This window comes from Rhinoraja longicauda, chromosome 5 (assembly GCF_053455715.1).
Source record: "Rhinoraja longicauda isolate Sanriku21f chromosome 5, sRhiLon1.1, whole genome shotgun sequence".
Classification (NCBI taxonomy): Eukaryota; Metazoa; Chordata; class Chondrichthyes; order Rajiformes; family Arhynchobatidae; genus Rhinoraja; species Rhinoraja longicauda.
Window position 1 is genome coordinate 21836679 of NC_135957.1, and position 23264 is coordinate 21859942.

The window sequence follows — 23264 nt, forward strand, 5'->3', positions numbered from 1 at the left end:
TTTCCCAGCGGTATTATTTTATCCCTTAGCCCCAGATACACTAAAGTTATTTTTCATTCTGTTCTGCCACTTGGCTAAGATGTGATAGCTCAGCACGAACTGAGATTTGAATTAATGGCTCTCCCAAACTCAAAATAATATACCATGCCCTGGCTCACTCAGAGTTTTGACTTCCAGTAAGTCATTTACGATAAGAAGTTAATAATTAAGCAATCCATATCCATCGAGTTTATGTTGAGATATTTAGTTCTCTGCATCAATTTAACAGAAGAGAAAGTTAATGAAAATAATTAACCAAAGGGGAATGTGTTTATTCTTGTTGTGCAGAGTTTCCGACCAGCCGGTTGGAAATGAGTGCGGTGGCAGATATATTTGACAGAGACGGAGATGGCTACATCGACTATTATGAATTTGTGGCAGCGCTTCACCCAAACAAGGATGCCTACAAACCACTTACTGATGCAGACAAAATAGAGGACGAGGTATACACCCATTGTTTACAGATTTAAACTTTATTTCATGGAATGATTTGACGCTTGACATACGAACATTTGTCAGCTGTTTAATTGAAACAGTCAATTCTTTTCTGACTTTTCAAGGCTATTACATTTTTAATTTCTGAACAACGATCAAGTTTCTCTTTCCGCTCGATGCCTCTCTGCGTGACCTTCATAAAGTACTATAATGCTTTCCAACTGAACTTGCAATGATCACCCTGCGTTGTATTTTGTTGTAGGTGACACGGCAAGTTGCAAAATGTAAATGTGCTAAGCGGTTTCAGGTGGAGCAGATTGGGGAGAACAAATACAGGGTGAGTGTTTCAGTCTTTACCATATTAAAGGACAAGCCATTACCAGTCTGCAGATGCAGGAATCTTGAGCAAATACAGGTGCCCCCCACACCTGCTGCCTGACCCACTGAGTTCCTCCAGCAGTTTGACTTTTGCCCATTTTCTGCCTGACTTTTTAAATTGCAAAGTTTGGAGAAAAGAATAGCTTCTAAAAATAACCATTTAAAACCTACAAGTGCAAAGGAAGTTTCTTATCACTAAAACAATATTATTCATATCATGTGTTCCATACTGAACTTGCATTTGGAATGAAAAGGTTGTAGAAGAAAATGACTAAATATTTACTTTGTGAACTGATAGCAGTAAGCAATTATAGCTTTAATTTGGAAATAATCTAAAAACAGAATCCAGCTAAGTGCCAAGTGACCCAATTTTTACAGAGCATTTAAAGAAATAGAGACTTAAAACAGTGGAACACTGCTGATTTCCTCAGTATTTTATCCCATTAAAAATGTTACGTAGTTTGGGTTCTAATTAATTTCACTTCTTGAAACATGGTTTGCCTATTGGATTTCGAAGAATTACAGGCCACAGTGGTGTATTGGGCAGGAGCTCGTCTCAGGGGGTAAGGTGGAACAGAGTGCTCGACACTCATCAGTCCAGTCCCTGAAATGACCTAAATCTTTAGACAGGGAGGGACCAGAGAATTCTGCACAGAGTCTCTGAGAAATGCTCCTTAATCTTCTCAATTGAATTTTTCCCATGTCATACTGAATAATTATTCACAGCAAATCAAAAAAAGATTGACAAGAATAATTAAACTTGGGAAAATCTGTCGAAGGAAGGTCACGGCTTTTCAAAGGAAATGGAATTTAAGACTTATTTTTCACTCCCATTCTTGTGCACTGAGAATACTGTGCTATTTCCATGACATCATGCATCAGAAGATGTGGCTAACTGATCCATGGTTTCCATACTGACTTTTTGAAAAAGCCATCCAATTAGTCCTATTTCCATGCTCTTTCCCCATAACCCTGGATCTATCAGCTTCTCAAATATAAATCAAGTGCCCTTTCAGCCAGAACTTTGCAGATTACAAGAATGCACTAAATAAAACAAATGCTTATCAGTTCCCTCCATTCTTTCATTACACATTTTAAATGTGTATATTAACATAATAGCAACTTATTAAATGAAAATAAAGAACATACCACTATTGACAAGGGCTTGAAGAAAACCAAGTTTTCATAACTGAATTGCCTTATTCTTCATCAGGCTTCTACCTTCTTTTGTTGACATGATGTATGTGATAATCTTGTCAATATCCCTGAGAATTATCCTCTCCCCCCCGCTACCTTCATCCCTCTCCTCCATCCTCTTCTCCTCTCTTCCCCCCCCCACCCCATTTTCCTCCTTCCCCCCTGCAATGCTTTCAGAATGAAGATTAGTTTGCCACTTTTCACTCCCAAATGAAATACAATTTACCGTTTGCATGTTGGTGCAGTAGTTAGTGCAGCTGTCTTACAGCTACAGGTATCCAGGTCTGGCCCATATATGTGAAAAAGCATAGGTTGCAGAGCTACAGGGAAATGGGATTGATGAGATGGCTTTGCTAAGAGCTGGCATGGACCTGATGGACTGAATCACCTCCTTGTATCTGGTAATTAATAAGTAACCACTTGAGTGCAGAGAAAGCTTAAAAGTGCATTATGTAATTTACAAATAGAGATAGAACATGTTGGAAAAGGTGGGTCAGGTAGCATCTGTGGATCAACAAATGGGTAAGTTGCTGGAACTTGCTGCCAGACGGGAGACGTCATGCACATCACCGACTATAGCCTAGACTCTTAGAAGGTATTTATTCACAAAATGCTGGAGTAACTCAGCAGGTCAGGCAGCATCTCAGGAGAGAAGGAATGGGTGACGTTTCGGGTCGAGACCCTTCTTCAGTTACTCCAGCATTTTGTGAATAAATACCTTCGATTTGTACCAGCATCTGCAGTTATTTTCTTATATAGCCTAGACTCTTGCAGTACTCCGATGTCTGCTTGCTGGTAAATACTGTTCTGCTCGCAGATTGTGAAGCTTCAGGTGGTGTACAGCCCAGTAGAAGCCAAGTCACAAAATATCTGAAAGAAGCATCAACGCCAGCAACGCATAAACCAACCCCTGCCAGCTGACAATTGTTATTTTTAACATTCATCTGCAACGTCAGTTATTTTTTAAATGTAAATTGTTTCTTCTTTCATAATGTAGCTTTTGAATTTTCAGGGACATTTGGATCCCCTGAAAATTCAAAAGCTATATTATGAAAAAAGAAACAATTTACATGTTAAAAATAACTGACATTGCAGATAAAATGTTAAAAATAACAATTATTAATTTTAAATGAACTAGAAAAGAAACAAATATTTTCACTCATAATCACCAGCCATTAAGGTTAATAAACCAAGTATCTTTTTTATAATGTTTGTTTTTGGCATGTTAATGAAGAGTTCATAGCTTAATAGAAATTTACTTTAGAAATGTACCAATGCCATTTGTAAAACCCACCAACTTAGGTATGACTTGTCTGTTCTCTTCCCTCCTTACTAATATACACACAATTTCCAAATGGTGTGAATAAGCAAAACTGTGGCAACTGTCTGCCATCCTTCATTGACTGAAAGAGCTTTCTGGTTAAGGCTGCTTTAGTTGTCCAATGTTGACTTTTATCAGGCACATTGTTACCATCACTAGATCGGGGGAATCTGTAGAGAAATATCTGGTGGAGCTTCCCTTTCTATTAGCAATCCCGCAATAACGATGTCATTCAAAGATGTCAAACTAAGTTTAATAATGTTTCACGGTTGAGGATTATCATATCATATCATATATATACAGCGCGGAAACAGGCCTTTTCGGCCCACCAAGTCCGCGCCGCCCAGCGATCCCCGTACATTAACACCATCCTACACCCACTAGGGACAATTTCCACACTTACCCAGTCAATTAACCTACACACCTGTACGTCCTTGGAGTGTGGGAGGAAACCGAAGATCTCGGAGAAAACCCACGCAGGTCACGGGGAGAATGCACAAACTCCATACAGTGCAGCACCCGTAGTCAGGATCGAACCCGAGTCTCCGGCGCTGCAAAGCAGCAACTCCACCGCTGCGCCACCGCACTTATAACAATTAGGGGCCGGAGTGCTGGAGCCATTTTGCATTTATTAGCTATTTTAGCATTTTGTATTACTTTGTATCCTGCTGTAGTATTTTTTAGACACCAAGCGATTGTCTTGAGTTTAATATTAAGCTTACGTATAGGACTGGAAGGACCTAGAGGTGTGGCTAGGGTTATGAATATAAATTCTTCCAGCACTGACGTAATGCATTAGTGTATCATCGAGAGCAGCGTAGACACAATGATCTTTGCTGCCATTTAATATACGAGAAGTGCCTGCTGGATTTAAGGTCTGGAAAGTCGGTATATGTCACGAAGGAACGACGATAAGATATTAGATTGTAACTTGGATTGTAACATATAGAAACCAATCCTATGAAGTTTTCTTTCCACAAGGTAGACAGTGAAAAGGTAAATTGACACATTCATAATTTCCTTTAGAAATTCCTTTATACTCCTTTATAATTTCTTTAATTCCATTGGTAAAATGCACCAGCCTATATTGTACTTAGTAGCATAAGGGAATAGCCACTCAACGTCTCGCCTGTACAGATTCAACCACAAACAGGCAAGGGTTGGTTTTGGCGTTACCTGGGCCGGAATGAGCAGGGGAAATTAACCTTTTAACAGCTATTTCACAGACATGTGTTGTGAACGGACATGTATGTGAATGTTCAGTGGGGTCAGGGTCATCTGTGATACTCTGTGTCTTCGAGTTCCCTTTCAAAGGTGTGGCCATGTTTCACTGACACAGAACAGATCTTGTTTGGAGCAGTGCAACCTAGTCAGTCTTGTGCAACAATGTGATGATACTTGATAATGTTGATGATATTGTAATGTCACTTGCACCTAAGTACAGTGAAATTCTTTGTTTTTGCATATGAAGTACACAAAAGAATAGCCACAAAGGCACCAACAAAGTTACCAAAAGTACTCATCCTTACTTCGTTCTCCCCACCCCCCTGCGCCCCTTCCCCAAGCCGGGTCCCCCTTAGTTCTTGCCTCCCCCCCTTCCTCTCCTCACAAACATAAATAGAAAAACAAATCAAACTATTTTCCTTTGTTATAGAAACATAGAAAATAGGTGCAGGAGTAGGCCATTCGGCCCTTCGAGCCTGCACCGCCATTAAATATGATCATGGCTGATCATCCAGCTCAGTAGCTTGTACCTGCCTTCTCTCCATACCCCCTGATCCCTTTAGCCACAAGGGCCACATCTAACTCCCTCTTAAATATAGCCAATGAACTGGCCTCAACTACCTTCTGTGGCAGAGAATTCCACAGACTCACCACTCTCTGTGTGAAGAAATGTTTTCTCATCTCGGTCCTAAAAGACCTCCCTGATATAGGGCTTCTTGGTAGATTCTTTCTGACCAGACTTAACCCCTGGAATAGTAATAAATTCCACCAGCTTTGCAAGTGAAGCTACAACTGTTTACAAACATTGTTATATATTAAAACTAAAGTTGTTGTGACTAATTTTCTTTTTCTTCATGTTCTCTTCCATGACTTAGTTCTTCCTGGGAAATCAGGTACAGAGCACCATAAATGTCTGATGTATTTTACCTGTTGTGTTGTGTGCTGTGGGCCAGTAACTGCTGCTTTGTGGCTTTCAGCCTCTTAAACCATTTGGGGACAGCGGCTTTCCCAGTCTGTTGGCCATCAGCTTACTTTTTTCAATGTTGGATGTTTCCACCGTCATTATGCTATGAGTTTGTGCTGCTCATTTTCCATTTAATCATTCACCTTTTCAAATCGGCTGCTTTAAAGAGTGGTGGGGGTGGAGAAATAGAGCTTGCAACTGCAAAAATAAATGCTTGGTGCAAAGCCAATCATTACAGTCTGCAAGAGAAAAACACGAGCAAAATTGTTTGTTAATACCCAAAACTATAAAGTGCTGTTTAATTTCCTCTTGCTTTCCTCTCTTGTAGTTTGGTGACTCCCAGCAGTTGCGGTTAGTCCGTATCCTACGCAGTACAGTGATGGTTCGCGTTGGCGGAGGCTGGATGGCCTTAGATGAGTTTTTGGTGAAAAATGACCCCTGCAGAGGTAGGTTTTGAAGACTCTTTGGTTGGTTCAACCAGCCACCTGCTTGGGCAGCACCAGCTTGCCCTTGTGGTCCAATGTAGTACCTTTTCATAACAAGGTACATTCATGTCTGTACAAAATGATGATGGATTATTTCTTGATAGAGGTACAAGCAGGCAGCAGTGTATTGAAATGGTTGGCATCAATGGATTGGAGCGATGCACAGTTTTGTCAAAGTTGGCAACTCATGACGGGATGTATTCCTGCAGATTTCAACTCGTGGTCCACTCGTCTCACTCCCAAAGCTTCACCATTGATTAATAATAATAATAATAATACATTTAATTTATATAGCGCTTTTCTAGAAACTCAAAGACGCTTTACAGAGCAAACAAAACATAAAAACAAACAAACAAACAAAAGATTTGTCCAGATGGAAAAGCGGCGAACAAACAGCGCCAGCGTCCTCTCACGTCAGGGTCCGTCGTAAATGGTTGACAATAAACAATAAACAGTAAATGGTTGACAGTAAACAATAAAGAACACAAGACACACAATTACAATTTAACACAGACAACCATCACAGTGATTGCTCCAGGCACACCCTCACTGTGATGGAAGGCAAATAAAAGTCTTATCTCCTCCTCATTCTTCTCCCGCGGTCAGGCAGTCAAACTGCTGCCTGCTACCCAGCACGTTACATTTTCATGGAGCCCCACATTCCCTCGCTGGAGCAAACAGATTCTTGCTTCCCCCATTGAATAATACATGGCTCTCGGGCAGATTGACTGTTTTCCCATCTCGTTTATTTTTCAAATTTAAGCAATCAATGAAATAAAGTGCAGCATATTACTTCTTTCTAGCCCTTGCAGTGTCGTTCTTGCAGCAATTCTGTGGAGATTCTGCAATTTGGTCTCACTTTCAAGAGACTGAAAATAAATCATAGTCAACAAAAGATCTTTGATGGAGATTGTATCTGTGTGAAATGCATGAAGGTATTAGTGGATCCTACCATTGCAATTTAGCAACCGATTGACATCCTAATCTAAGCTCCAACACACAATATGTCCACCTGCATAAAATTGAGAATTAATTAGTTATAAGCAGATATAAAGCAATAATACTCATTTTTGTTAGCAAAAATTAGAGCTTCGATCGCACATATGACATGAATGTTGTGAAATATTTATAGTTTAGATGTTTTGAGAAGTTTATATTAGTTCTTCAATTGATTTCTCTGTTTTATCTGCCCTGTGCTTGGTCCTATTTCCTACTAAAAATTTCTCCTCTTTTTCTTTTAATGTGATTTACCATTATCATTTCTTCCAGTTCATCATCATGGAAGTAAAATGTTGCATTCGGAATCAAACTCTTCAATTGCCAGTCAGTCTCCTATAGGTTGGCAAACCTGTCTCTTTTCCTTCACCTTTGTGCTTTCCTACTCTGTATGGCTTAACCCTCCTAGTGGCTTACAGCAGGCTTTGTGCTTTAAAAAAAAAGAGAACTGTAATCCAATGCGCTTTGTTTCTTTTAACCAACTACAAAATGATCATCCACTTTGAAATGCATGTGAAGTTGCTTATATGACTTTTTTCTTTTACCCGCAGTAATACTCACTGCAAGTAAGTGGTCACCTTGTCTGATATTGTAGCATCCTCCTAAGTGGAATGTATACATCTGTTCTGCCTGAAAGTGGTGTGCTGTTTTAAGCTTCTGCACAAATCTTTTGGAATGGGGATTGGCTTTAATGAGTCCCTGAGCTTCTTTAAACTGGCTGCATGAGGTTAATGGACTCTGAACTCTTGCGTAGTTTTTAACATGAAACTGAACTGAAACCTTTACTACTATCAACATTTTTTATCCCCTTCCATTTAAGTTTTGAAAATTTGCTGGGCTAATTCATCTCATGTTGCATACGTACACCAACCTAAATGTTGAGTTGCTGGTATGGATAGGCTTTCAATTCAGATTTCAGTATTATTCCATCATCTGTTGACTATTTTTTAACCGTCCTATTCATTAGCCCCCCCACGTCCCCCTTCATACTCTCCCTTGTCATTGCAAGTATGCTGCTTGCTTGTGAAGTTGCGGATGATTTACAGCTGAATTTTTTTTCATTCCTTTCAGCTAAGGGCAGAACAAATGTTGAGTTGCGTGAGAAGTTCATTCTTCCCGAAGGCATGAGTCAATCCATGGCTGCCTTCCGGTCACGAGGGCGAAGGTCGCGGCCATCATCAAGGGCAGCTTCACCCAACAGATCAGCATCCAGTGCCAGTCCAAGTGTTCCAGTCCCACCAGTTGTTACAAGCACTCCTCCTAAGGTAATGTTGAGTGGCACAGTTCAGTTTTCAGTGTTTCCTGCGATTGATAATGTTACCATTATAGCTTAGAATGCCGCTACTCTAACCCAGCAACAAGCTCAGTGCTATTGTTCCTGTTCAACAGCCTAATGATAGTGCAGTGCCTATCTCCCTATTGTATTGATAATTCATTGCATTTGTAGAATACTGTCTTAGCCACTTTAATATTTATTTCAGGTTTGTTGCTTCAGTTTTTGTGTGAGGTTGGTTATGAAGTATTGTCAAGTGTGCATTTAATATAACACATCACGGGAAGATTAACGCATGCCAGACATAGATTGCTTACTAACTTTACTCATTTTGAGGGATTCACATTGTCTTGATCATTGCATTTTTAATTTTACTTCGACCTTATTACACTTCCTTTTCCATGGCATTGTTATTTCCTGGTCATTTTACTTTATTGTTTCAATTTCCATTCATTTTCAATGTATCCTTGTTTCATACAGACACCCCAACATTTAATCCGCAATTATGATAAACCATGGTTGACAAACAGCAAAACATCAAGTGCTTATAAATCACCAGAGTCCCCTGAACGTCGGGTCCCATCTCCAGAGGTATAGTACGGTGAAGAACTCCCAGCTTAAGAGACAAGTGTTGGTAGTGGTCAACATATCAAAAGTGCATTTCGTTTTTAGTTTGGTTAGCTGTCTTAGAAAGGTCATTATTAAAAAGTTTATTGTTCAGAAAATTCTCCCGAGGGAAAATTTACCTTCTCCCAAGGAAGAATTTTGGGCTGCTTTTCAGGATTCCAAATGTATTTGTCCCTGTTGTACATAATAAATTGAAATGGGAAATTGAAACACATTTGGAAGTAGTGAGTACGAAATACTCTACTGAATCATTCCCAATTTTTTTGCTTAATCTTTTAGAATAAAATGGATAAAATCAGTGGTCAGAGGCACTTGTACTTGAGTGGCGTATCACTGAGATGCCACAGTCTTCTATTTTTAGAGATTTGTTGGTGGAAATGTTTTAAATTGCTCAATTCATTGATCACAGTTACCAAATAGTTCACTTTATGAACACTTAGTTTGTGCAGTAGGGTGGTTGTTTATTTAACTATTCAATCTGTTAATGAAATTGACTTTTAGTATCTATCAGTAATTTGCAAAACTCATTGTCTATAATAGGAGCTGTCAGCATTCCAAGGTTCAAGATAAAGAATATTTAAAACTGAATCCTGAAAAAGAGCCACTTATTTATCTGTAACACTAGAGAGAAGAGGCTTCTCCCCCTCCCCCAAATCCCTCCAACCCACACTTTTGACCTCTTCCTTAATGTATCCTGACCTCTCGAAGCTAACATTCATTTATCTTTTCAGAGTATCTCTCTTTTCTAAGATTTTCAGTCTTGTAAAACTAACACCTCTGTTCATTTCATCTTGTTTCACTGTACAGATGGAAGGAATCTTGTGGCTATATTGTTCTTTCCTTTATTTAAAATCTTTAAATCTTCTCCTGTCAACTTGTGCATGATTGAATAGTTTCTGTGCATATAATTCCATGCTGAGTCATGGTACCCAGTTGGTTTCTGAGATCACAGATTTTGATTATTTTTCTTCATGGAACCAAATGATATAAGAAATAACCAAATGATATATCCTGCTTTAAGAAAGGAAGTTGATTTCCATAAGTGTTTTAGTAATGCTATGCCACAGTTTTAGAGCCAGTAAAGAAATTGGCATTAATCCATTTTGCTTTGCATTAAGCCATATTTTAAAAAAAGGTTGCATTTACTTTGTATCATTGAGAGCATCAAGTGTTTTACAGCCATTAAGTACTTGTTGAAGTGGAGTTGCTATTATTAAGTAGGATACTTGGAGCTAGATTGCGATTATGGCTTCAGAAATATGATGTTGAATCTGGTTGATCAGCCATGATTATATTGAATGGCGGTGCTGGCTCGAAGGGCCTAACGGCCTACTCCTGCACCTATTTTCTTTGTTGATACAGCCCGATTATCTGTTCCTATTACTGCGGTATAAATATTGGCAAAGCCACTGTTGATAGCACCTGCCTTTGCAGTCATGGCTGTGAAATCTTTTCACTTCTCTCTGATGGAACCATGTCTTGATAGAATGTCTTGTCAGAAAGCTTCCAACTCTGAAAGGCAACACTTCTTCAGCACTATCGTAGAATAATTGCCCAGATCTTTGCCCAAGTGTTTACAGTGAGACCTGAACCAGCAAACATTTTCCTTAGTGGGGGAGAGTGGGCTTATTCTAATCTTCACCAAAGTCACCACCGTAGATCAAGAAAATACCACAGGAAATCCACTAATTGTGTAAAGAAAAATAATGCCCAAATTCCAATTTATTACTTAAACACCAGTATTTTTACGAAGATTAATTAAATGTTCGAGGGTTATGGCTTTAAGTGCATTTTTGAAAGAGACAGGGACTGAGGTTTGCTGGGATCTGGCCCAGAAGAGGGGTTGACGCCTGGGGTAGATTGACCATCATCATATTGATGGCAGGGCAGGCATGAGGGACCTAGTTGGCCCATTCTTGCTATTTTCTTATGAAACTGAAATAATTGGACTCAACAGGGTGCAGGCAAAATGTAAACCCTGCTAGTTGCTTAATTGACCACCATTGTTCTCAGAACACTGGGGAAGGCCAATAAAGAGCCCACTTCCTCCTCAATCTACAAGAGGCACTTGCAACTCTAAGAAGAGTCACAAAATGGAAAATGGTGAACAATGCAGCAGGTCAGTTTGCTTCTTTGGGAAGATAGCACACGATTACAGTTTCAGCACAAACCTGTCCATTGCTGCCATTACTGCACTGATACATGTTCACCAACTATGTGCAGCATTTTCAGGTTCACATTTGGCTATCTGCATCCGTAGTACTTGCATTTTAATTATGATTAGGAGATGATGGTGTGGTCTTGGTCAGATATAATGTCCCTCTCTCTGGGACAACAGATTTCAATGCCTATGCTCAAATATCAGGAATGTCTTATATAGAGGAATACATGAGCAGCTGTCCCCGAGCATTTTTTGTTATATGTTGTCATGAATTGAATGCATCTCTGGCAAGGCGAACATTTAATTCTCATCCTTGATTTTTCTCAAGAAGATGGTGATGAGCCTTCACCTTGAATGTTGCTGTTCTTGTGTTCCAGAATTTTAACCAGGTGATAATGAAGGAGCAGCCTCATTTCCAGTTCAGTTGCCCCCGTTGCCTTTCGGATGAGAGAAGTTGTAGGTTTGGGAGATGCTGTGTGAGCGAGTTGCTTTTTGTAGATGGGGCCCACCGCCACAATGTGAGGGATTGCTAGTGGAGGGAATACACAGTCAGGGTGGTGGACGGGATGTCACACCAAACAAGTTTCTTTGCCATGGGCAGTGTCAAGTTTCTTTAGAGTCTTGAAGCTGCACGTCTTCAGGAAAGTGGTGATGACTCCATATTGCTACTAATTGGTGTGTTGTAAATGGTAGGAAGACTTACTGGGAGAACTGGGATCATTGTCGAATGGCAAGTCACTTGGTGCAGAATACCAAGACTCTGATCTGACCTCCTCTTTCAGCCACATTACGTGATCTCACGAATGTTGACAGTGGTGGATTCAACAGTGATGATTATATTGTCAAGAGCAAGTCATTGGCCACTCTTATTAGTCTTGGTTATTTCTGGCACCGTGATAGTGCCCCATTGTATAAAAGGTAATCAATACGATGGAGATGGGATATTATCACTATTCTCCATCCAGTCAAATGTGCCAGCACCAGGTCATTTGGAAAGGGTGAAGTCAAGTAGTTTTATCTTTGTTGGTTCTTTCACCATCTGCCTCAGACCTAGTTTGATGGTTATGTATGTTGTTCAGGACTCGGCTATTTCATCTTGTGGTAGTCCTGTGCCCTTGCTTCCCAGTCCACTTTCCGTGTCATGTCCTAAGTGAAGGGGGGGCCAGTAGACGGGGGAGGGCAGCAGATGTGAATCCAAAGGAGACCTTTTTCCCTACATTTGACCCTTACTTTAGAGATACAGCATGGAAACAGGCCCACCAAGTCCTAGCCAACCAGCGATCCCCTGTATACTAGCACTATCCTATTCACTAGGGACAATTTACAATTTTACCGGAGCCAATTAACCTACAAACCTGCATGTCTTTGGAATGTGGGAGGGAACCGGAGCACCTGGCAAAAACACACGCGGTCACAGGAAGAACCAGTAGTCAGGATTGAACCCGGGTCTTTGGCGCTGTAAGGCAGCAACTTTACCGCTACGCCACAGTGCTGCCCCCTGTACCACTGTGCCGGCGACCTGATGCCAGGGGGTCTGGTTCTGACTACCTTGGCTGTATGTTACAGTCCCAGCAACTGATGGCTTTGTTCAGATACACCCATGGAGTGTGCAGAAGGAATCTGTGAAATTGGCTGAAAATAATCATTCTTTTAGAATGACAGTGTTGGAATTTGAGCCAACTAAAACGTGGGGCACCTCTGCCAATTTAGATTGCTCGTACAGAGGTTGAGCAAGAGTGAGCTGGGTCTGATGTGCCTTTGTCTTGGCCAAACCAAGTGCCCGATCTCATGCTTTGTGAGGCCGACTTGGCTATGAAAGCTTTACACAAGTTTAGCACAATTGTGTGGATTGCAAACACAGTTCACGAATAACTACATTATCAAGGTCAGGAGTAACGTATCTGCAAGACACAGGTTAGCAGATTTCCTTCATTAAAATTGCACGAGCAAACCTGAGGAGTTTCATGTTGCCATTATCTTATAGTTGTTGCTTATTTAATTGTCTGAATTCAATTTCCCTTATAGTTGTAATCTTTAATATCAGCCTTTGGATTAGCTATTCAGTAACTTCACTCCTACACTCCCAATCCTGAAAGCATATAAAAAGTTAAGGGCAACATAATAATTGAAGCAAATAAAAATATTAATTTGAAGGCTTTTCACCGGACCTAGTACACGTGACAATAAACAAAACTAAATTAAACTAATTTCTGAATCTGAAACAAAACATGTGAAATCTGCTGAGATAGTTGCAGAAAGGGAATGCAAAGTTGTTTATTATCATATATACAGCAAGCTGGGAATGTGTGTGGCAGTGAAGGGTGCTTGTGCTCATACCAAGATGTTCATTGAGCTCATATTGCCATTGTGAACTATGGTGGATGTGCTCCCATGTCTGTTTAGCCGTGTTGGCTTTATATTTCTCAACACATGTGGTTAGCTAATATCTATTAATCATTTTTTGTAGAATATATGTCTCTATCTCATTTTTTTGTGTGGGAGAGTGTTACACATTTCCACTATCATTGATGTGAAGCAGTATTTCCTGGTTTCACTCTGTTTTTCAGAGAATACTCCCTTGTTCCCACCAGCAGAAAAAAAAGATCTTTATCAAATACTGCGAGAAGCAAGAAGCTAACAGCAAAGACTGTGAGAGTAAACATTGAGCATCATCTCTGGTGCAGGATCTCTGATTTCCATCCTCCTCAGACACATTCATATTACAGTTCTTGTATGTTGAGGAATGACAGAGCTATGTTCTCCTGGAGTAGCTTCGTATGGGTGTCGTTAAATTATTTATTGTTAATTAGCCAGCTGTAAAGGTTAATCCTTTGATGCTGTGCAGCCGAGGTAGTGACAACAGAGAAGCTCTGAAAAACCTTGAAGCTGGGAATAGGATGGCTTTGTAGAATGATCCATATTTGAAGAAGTCCTATCTAGATTTTATCTACCTATCACTGGTAATTAAATACTAACCCTGTTCTCTATGTAATAATCTAGGTAACACCCATCCAGGGAAGCAAATTGCGACCACCCGGATATCTCTCTGGGAAGAGTTTTCATTCTGGAGATGACAGCAATTTAACGTCAACTCCTCCTTCTAGGGGAAGGTCTCATGTACCAGGTCAGTGTTTTATGGTGACTGTAATCTTGCTGCTTTCTGTACTTTCAGACCTTGAAGCTTGATCAAAGTTCGTATCAAGGAAATAGGGATTTTTTTAAAGTCTCCCAGGCTTCCTACAGCTGACTCTGCCTGCTGACAGCCATTGTAAAATATACATGGTTCAGAACACGATGGTGCCCAGCTAAAATAAAACTCAGTGTTGGAAGTAATAAAGAAGTCAGGCAACATTTGTGAGAAACAGACTTTCCAGAGTGATGACCATTCATCAGAACGGGTTGTGAGCAAATTCAGAAGCCGGGAAGAGTGCGAACACAAGGGAAGAGAGATGAGTGAGATTAAATGGGAAAGGAGATAACTGATCAAAATGAGATATGGGCCTGCCCATGGCCCAGTATTGAATCACTGGCCGACTGCTGTGCATGCATGGCAGCCCGTTACAAGCATCCTGCACCTGCGCACTAAAGTTTGGCCATTCACTTGGCCCCTGCACTCTCCATAGGGGAATCAGTAAGTGACTGAGCTGAGGATGTGGACACATTTTCTACCTGGCAGCCCCCACCACTGCAGCTTGTTCCTTTGATTCTTCATTAAAAAGGTGCTTAATTATGGCTTTTTTTTAAAATTCTCCAAATTTCTGTTTCTATCTAATTATTAAGTTGTTATTTTTATTTGATTTCAATTTAAATTGTTTGCCTTGTCATCAATTGTTTGCCAATGATCTTTTGAGCATCACAGAAATGTGAAAAAAATTTAGTGTTGGATTTGAGAATCAGAGATCATTGGGAAACAATTGAAGGCAATGCAAACAATTTTAAATGTAAGATCAAATAAAAATAATGACTTAATAATTTGCTGGAAATAGATATGTGGAGAACATATTTAGTGTTGGAATTGAGCATCATAGATCATTGGGAAGAACTGCATAGGCCTTCTGGATGCTTGGAGCCTCTGGACTGCCTGAGATCTGGTTGCCAGATGTGTACCATCAGGCTTTGCAGAACCCCTACCCGGTCAGGGCTCTGAGATCATTGGGGCCCATGTTCAGGGCAGACACAAAGTATGGGTCTGGTCCAGCTCAGTCTGGTCTAATATTGTAAAACAAAAGTGATTGGGAATTGGACAGGCTGTTATATAAATGAGCATATCTGAATCACAATGAGCAGCTGTTGTTTGAAGTAAATTAGAGTGGTAGCTATGAGCTACTCTTGATGAATTGTGAGTCTGGAAGATGTAATTGTAAACAGAGCTAATTTTCCTCGAGCTCTTGCTGAACTTTCTAAGGAGGCAAAGGACAAATAGATCATATTGGGAGTGAAAGGTGACCAGAGCTGAAGGAAGAGCAATGGGACCCCTGCAGTATTTTTGGGAAGCGTGGGTAGGGATGGGAATGATAAATGGGATTGATGTGTTCAGGGGCCCCTCTATCCCTCATAGAGGGGAATCATTGGTTCAGTGAAAATGAACATAATTTGGAAAAATGGAACAGAATCCTTAACCAGAACATGGTCAAGATGTCTGTGGGATTTAATTATCTTCTAGAGGGTTAAATGTTACTGCAAATCTCCTTAAATAGAAATAGAGAATTTGAGTTAAAAACCTGGGGCGTTAAAATATGGGCATTAGTAAGGGAGCAAAGAGTACAATGTGACACAAAGCTGCTGAAAGTTTGAAGAGCATGAGACAGTATAGGTGTAATAATTTATGTGTTGGAAAAGGGACTATGGAAGAGCACCTAAACAGGTCATGAATAAAGGTAGTCTGAAGAATGAACCTGATATGAAACATCACCCATCTTTTTTCTCCAGAGATGCTGTCTGACCCGCTGAGTTACTCCAGCAATTGGTGTCTATGTTGAATAAAGAATGTTCACCTCACAAAGTGCACATAGCCAGGATGCCCCTTCACCTGTGCAAAACCTGCAGAGAGGTGTTCAGTGTAAGGGCAAGTTTGAAGTGGATGAGGATTGATTAGACGATGATTTAATAAAAACATGGAGGGGGCTATTCTGGTGGAGAATGGAGCTGATCGGGTTTTGGATGTCCTCAGTGCAAAGTAGACTCTGAGGAACAGGAATTTGGAACTGCTGTACTAATATGTTACCCTCTCATTCTCACTCTCATCCCAAAGACAGTTCAGCATGGGAGGCTCTCTTTCTTGCTGCACATTTGAACAGTGGTCATTTGGCCAGACTAATGGAGGTCAAGTCAAGTCAAGTCAATTTTATTTGTATAGCACATTTTAAAACAACCCACGTTGACCAAAGTGCTGCACATCTGATTAGGAAAAAAAAAAAAGAAACATACAGTGGCAGGCAGCCAAACACAACGGCGCGGCCATCTTGAACAAAATGTGACTTGTGGTGTCAAAGGACTCGCCCCATAGAATTGCTTGACATGTTAAAATGCAGGAATGTGTATGGTGGGGGGGTAATGGGTGGTGGAGGTGGGGAGGGGGGTAAGGTTACACTCCTGAGCTATTGCCTGAAACTAGGTATGTTTAACTCTATATCTCTTGTGTTCCTGAATATTTAGAAACAAATTATGCAATTGTATTTATGTCGTTTGCATTAGTCATTTGATTGTACGATATGATACAATAGAACTTTATTTATCCCAGGAGGGAAATTGATCTGCCAACACTTATAAAACACAAGATGCCTGAAACATGAAATTAAAGTGATGAGTGGAGAGGATTGGGGATGTGCAAAGATTTGGGGAGGGGAGGAGGAGAGTTGGTCTACCCCACGACAGAAGGGGGAGGAGTTGTACAGTTTGATAGCCACCGAGAAGAAGGATCTCCTGTGGCGTTCTGTACTGCTTCTTGGTGGAACCAGCCTGTGGGATGTGAGATGAAAATGTAATCTGCATTTCATGTCGTCAACAATGGATTAACACATTTATTTAACCTACGATCTATGTGTATTTAATCCAGCCTTAGAGTCAAGAAAAGTCCCAAGTCGTCCCACAAGCCGCGCAGGAAGCAAGACTGGCAGTAGAGCAAGCAGTCGCCGGGGCAGCGATGCTTCCGATTTTGACATTTCAGATATCCAGTCTGTGTGCTCGGATGCTTCGGTTGCAGTGCCTGAAACTAGCAGATCAGGGTCACGAGCAGGATCTCGGCCATCTTCAGCGAAACTGTCAAAAATCCCGACACCATCAAGGAGGTCCCCAGCAACTAGCAAACTAAGTGCAGCCTCCAAAAGATAGTCTGATCTCAGCGACGACCTCCTAAGTAATACCATGATGCAGTCCTTGGGATGTAAAATATTCTGTAGAATCTGTTGTGAAATATTGCAAGAGGTGGACTTTTGATGCTGCAGAATGGCCTTATTTGTGCGTTTGTCTTGTAAGGTATATTATTTTATGTGAATAAATATTCTGTTACTTTTTTTTCCTTGATGCCATATCCTCTGGACGGAAAATTAAAAGAGCTTTTAAGAAAGATGTAAGTTAAACTAATATTTTTACATGTAATGTAGAATTGGGTAACTATTGCTGAAAGCGGTTTCTGAATGTACGACTGTAAAAACAAAATCCCAGGAACATGTCTTGTCAATTAGCAGGCAGGTTTGCCAACAACTCTGATTACCTCGTGCACAATTCCAATGAGGCAATGCTGAATATTATGAAATAACTTTATTTGCTCGGCCGGCGCTGATATTTTCTGAATTAAATACAAAGCAAATGTCTGTGTCCCAGGTGAAAAGGGATGTAAAATGCCTATCAGCATTACCATAATGTAGCAATTTAAATTTACTCTTAACCGTTCAGTTAACACATTCATGTCGGCTGTTAAGAAGACACTTTACAAACAAAGCCCTGCAGCATTTTTGTGCCATTTTATTTAGCTGAAATCAAACTGCCATTATTAAATCTCTCCTGCCCTCCCACAAGAAGTAATTTGTACTACTAATAATTAATATATTAAGTATGAAGTGTTAATGTCAATGTGAAAATTTCTTTTGCTTGAGTGGAAGATAATTGCATCATTGATCCCATTTTGTATTAAAGCAAAGTTGCTTGCAATGAGTCTAAAACTGAATCATCCATGTTTGTTCCTTTTATAGTAATAGTTTACAATGGACAGTTTTTAAAAATTAAAGCAAATGGCAATTTGCTGATGCCAGTAAAATGAGTAGGAATTCCCACTGGTACTGAAAACATTCTTTTCTAATTATGAACGCTTCGTTTGAGCTTCACGTTATAAATATCAAGATTGTAGATTTGCATCTCAGAATTAAGATGCACTAACACAATCTACATTTTACATCATCTTTCCATTAGAGAAACCCATGGGAAGCAGACTGGGCATCGAGCCTGAGGGAGATATTAAAAGAGAAATAATGTTTGACCAAACATTGAGATTTGAGGATCTTAAAGGAGATACATGAGATTCAGAATGGTTTCCCAAATGTGAGACCAAGCAACTGAAAGCACAATAGTAATACATGAGGTTAAAGAAAGATGCAGGAATCAAGAATGAAGACTTTGAGAAGAACTGGACGATGGTTATTTTATCCATTCATTGTGTGAGATTTGGACATGGCTGACTATTTTTTCCCATCCTCAAGAAGATGGGGATGAGCCTCTTCCCTGAACTGGTGAAGTACATCTGTATACATGTTTATATATTTCCAAAGATAGATACAAAAAGCTGGAGTAACTCAGCGGGTCAGACAGCATCTCTGGAGAAAACCAAAAGGTGACGTTTTGGGTCGAGACCCTTCTTCAGATTGAGAGTCAGGGGAAAGAGAAAAGAGAGATATAGATGGTGATATAGAGAGATATAAAACAAATGAATGATAGATATGCAAAAAAGTGACGATTATAAAGGAAACAGGCCATTGTTAGCTGTGGGTTTGGTGAAAACGAGTTACAGACAATGAGACTGAACAAGACAACTTTGAAATTAGTAATGACTTGGGTGGGGGAGGGACGGAGAGAGAGGGTTTGCAAGAGTTACTGGAAGTTGGAGAAATCAATCTTCATACCGCTGAGTTGTAAGCTGCCCATATTTCCTAGTTGGTATGATCAACAGATCCCAGCTCTTCAGCCCCAGTATAACTAGGTGGTAGTGGTCACCAGTTTGGAAAGTGAATAAGTTCAGTGGAATCTGTAAATTTAGAGATACAGTGCTAAAACAAGCCCTTCGGCCCCCGAATCCACGCCAACCAGCGATCCCCTTACACTAACACAATCCTACACACACTAGGGACAATTTAAAATCTATCAAGCCAATTAACCTACAAATCTGTACGTCTTTGGACTGTGGGAGGAAACCAGAGATCCCGGAGAAAACCCACGCAGGTCACGGGGAGAATGTACAAACTCCGTATAGACAGTGCCCACAGTCAGGATCAAACCCGGGTCTGTGACAAAGCCTCATGGGACTGATGTCCAAATTGGGAGAGCATTCCGATTTATTCACAAAATGCTGGAGTAACTCAGCAGGTCAGGCAGCATCTCGGGAGAGAAGGAATGGGTGACGTTTCGGGTAGAGACCCTTCTTCAGACTGATGTCAGGGGGGCGGGACAAAGGAAGGATATAGGTGGAGACAGGAAGATAGAGGGAGATCTGGGAAGGAGGAGGGGAAGGGAGGGACAGAGGAACTATCTAAAGTTGGAGAAGTCGATGTTCATACCACTAGGCTGCAAACTGCCCAGGCGAAATATGAGGTGCTGTTCCTCCAATTTCCGGTGGGCCTCACTATGGCACTGGAGGAGGCCCATGACAGAAAGGTCAGACTGGGAATGGGAGGGGGAGTTCAAGTGCTCGGCCACCGGGAGATCAGTTTGGTTAATGCGGACCGAGCGCAGGTGTTCAGCGAAGCAATCGCCGAGCCTGCGCTTGGTTTCGCCGATGTAAATAAGATGTAAATTGGGAGAGCATTCCCTCAGACTATTTAAGTAACAACCTTATTAGTATGGTTCCAAGATCATCCAACATACTTTACCACAATCCCTGATCCTATTTTGTTCTATTGGCAGAACAGAACTACCAGAGGTGACAGCATTGTGGGATACAGATGGGAGAAAGTGGGTTCAAAAAACATTGATTTAAACCCCTTGCAGTCTCATGACAAAGGATGGATGAAAAAAATGCCTTGACTACTACTTATTGTCCAACAGTTGATGAATCAGTGTTGCCTCAGACTGAAGTAAAAGTGAAAGTGAATTTAGCCTGAATGAGGAACTTCAATATTCTACATGAAGAGCACAGGTGCCAGGCTGGATTTGTAGAAGTCGTGAGTGAACTAATGAGAAACTTTTCTAATGGGTGAACTAATGAAGACTTGACCATGACTATACTGGTTGTTAGAGACCATTGCACAGTTCTTGTGGAAGCAAATATCACCTTTACACTGAGGACACCAACTTTTTAAATGAGCAGCCTCAGAGTTTCTGCAACTCAAAACCAGACATCCATGAGCTTCCATGGGCCATTAACAGCAGCAGAATTTTATTCCATCACAATTCATAACCTGTGATGGTTCCTGTACCATCCCATTATAATCAAGCCAAGAGCAGCACCAGACATACCTAAAAATGAGGGGCCAGCCTGGTGGGTAAACATTACCATATGCACGTGAAACAGCAAACACAGCATGCAATACATAGAATCAAACAATCTCACACCAAAGAACAAAAACAATCTTTCTACTCTCAATGATCAACAAAGTGAAGACTGTCACCAGATGGCACACACTGACCAATTCTCCACTTGGATCTCATCTGGACCTCGGCGGGCGCAGCAGTAGAGTTGCTGCCTTACAACGCCAGAGACCCAGGTTCGATCCCATCTGTGGGTGCTGCCTGTACGGAGTTTTTATGTTCTCCCCGTGACTGCATGGGTTTTCTCCAAGAGCTACGGTTTCCTCACACACTCCAAAGACATACAGGTTTGTAGGTTAATTGGTTTGGTATGAATGTACAAAGTTGTCCTTAGTGTGTGTAGGATAGTGTTACTGTGCGGGGATCGCTGGTCGGTGCTGACTCTGTGGGCCGAAGGACCTGTTTCCACGATGTATCTCTAGACTAAACTAAACTAAATTCTCATGATGACTGTTGTCTCAAAATACATCAAAGAATTGAATGTGTAGGAAAGAATTGCAGATGTTAGTTTGAACCATAGATAGACACAAAAAGCTGGAGTAACTCAGCGGATCAGACAGCATCTCTGGAGAAAAGGAATAGGTGACGTTTCGGGTCGAGACCCTTTTTCAGAATGCCAGGTGAGATTCACGAGCCTTCATAATATGTGGTTTAGTTTAGTATAGAGATACAGTGCAAAAACAGGCCTTTCAACCCACCTAATCATACCGTGAAATGCTTATAAGACAGTGCTTTGTCATTTAAAAATTTCAAAATTATTCTTGACAGTTAACTGATTAAAAGATCAGAGTGAAGCTCTGAGCTCATCTTGGTTTCTGTTATTGATTTGAGGAATTTCTATTTCTTGGAGGATCATTTGTTTTGTTTGGCTCCAACAGCTTGGAGATTGTTGGGAACTTTGTTTATTCATGGAGTCATTCAGCACTGAAATAGACCCTTCGATTCCATGTCAACCATCGGGCATCCATTTACACGAATCCTACACTCATTCCATTGCAATCACCCTGTAGTCCCATCAACTCCCCCCAGGTTCTACCACACCTACATTTTAAGGCAATTTATAGTGGCGAGTTGACCTATGAACTTGCTTGTTACTTTACTTTAGACTTTAGAGGTACAGCATGGAAACAGGCCCTTCGACCACTGAGCCTGTGCCAACCAGCGATCACCCTACACTAACACTATCCTACACACTAGGGACAATTTATAATTTTCACCAAAGCTAATTAACCCACAAACCTGTACATCTTTGGAGTGTGGGCGGTTAAACCCCACAGTCATGGGGCTAATGTACAAGCCCCACTGCTGCACCACTGTGGCAGCACACTTAAATTAAGTGTGAACTCTGCGCATCGAGGGGAAGCACTCCAATCATTGGAGTCATTCAATACACAAAAAGAAGATTGTGTGGTCCTTGATTGGTCATTCATCTCAGCTGCAGACAACACCATTGTGCTCATCGGGGCAGTCTTGTGTCCAACCATCATCTGCTATTTCTTCAATGACCTTTCCATCATAAGAGCAGAAGGGAGGGATTTTTGAGATTGTACAGTTTCAGTTCATTTGCAATTCCTCATCTATTTCAGCATGCAGCAAAACCTAGATAACTTAGGGATGCTGATAAATAGCTAGTACCATTCACACCACACAAAGGTCAAAAGATGAACAGCTCCAGCAGGAGAGAATTTAATTACCTAGTCTTAACATTCAATATATTATCATTTCTAGGTCCTCAATGGAGAACATTAGAGAGGTTACCATTGACTGGAAACTTAATTGGAACAGCCACATACATTCTGTGGTGCTACAAGAGGAGGGCAGAGGCTAGTTGGACATCCTGTAGCAAGTTCTAAAGCCAATGACAGAACAGAGAGAACCACATGTGTATGTGTATAAAACTTTGTGAGTGGCAACACAGTTTGTAAAAATATTTGAATAGGCCAAGATTCTGTGATCTTTCAATCAGATAGAATTATAAAAAGGAAATTACATTGAACACTTGGTTGACTGCAGCTGATGTATTATGTCCTATTCTGTTCCCCCACTCCCAAGTTTCAGCAAAGATTTAGTAAAATTTTCTGGTAGATTAGGCATTCTCTGGGCAGAATGGAGAAGCTGGGATTGTTTGAGGTAGGTTGGTAGAGATTTTCAAAGTCATGAAAGGTCTAAACAGAGTGTAAAAGGTATTCCCATTGGTGGAACAGTTGAGAAATAGAGGACATGCTATTTAACTTAACTGGGAAAGCAGAGTGATGTGAGGAAGAACTCCTTTTTCCCAGGATGGAAAAATCAAACATTAGAGGGCATTGCTTTAAGGTGAAAGGGGCAAAATTTAAAGGAGATAAGTGGGGCAAGGTTTTTTACACAGATGATGGTGAGTGCCTAAAACACATTGCCAGGGGTGGTGTTGGAGGCAGATATAACACTGG

General features: G+C 40.8%; 1 protein-coding gene across 12 annotated transcripts in view; it reads left to right on the forward strand.

The window, feature by feature from the left end:
- Positions 1-18342, forward strand: part of dst (dystonin) — a 471716-nt gene extending 453374 nt beyond the window's left edge. For 3 of the 12 annotated variants that reach the window (XM_078399038.1, XM_078399030.1, XM_078399032.1), the window contains 10 exons: positions 328-482; positions 737-811; positions 5470-5487; positions 5887-6004; positions 7313-7381; positions 7591-7605; positions 8111-8304; positions 8793-8903; positions 14101-14224; positions 17156-18342. In XM_078399038.1, coding sequence (XP_078255164.1) covers positions 328-482; positions 737-811; positions 5470-5487; positions 5887-6004; positions 7313-7381; positions 7591-7605; positions 8111-8304; positions 8793-8903; positions 14101-14224; positions 17156-17430 — 1154 coding nt within the window. In that variant the 3' untranslated portion in view covers positions 17431-18342. The remainder of the gene's footprint in view (positions 1-327; positions 483-736; positions 812-5469; positions 5488-5886; positions 6005-7312; positions 7382-7590; positions 7606-8110; positions 8305-8792; positions 8904-14100; positions 14225-17155) is intronic. The other 9 variants (XM_078399039.1, XM_078399042.1, XM_078399041.1 and 6 more) reach the window with 6 other exon arrangements.
- The last annotated feature ends 4922 nt before the right edge of the window (positions 18343-23264 follow it).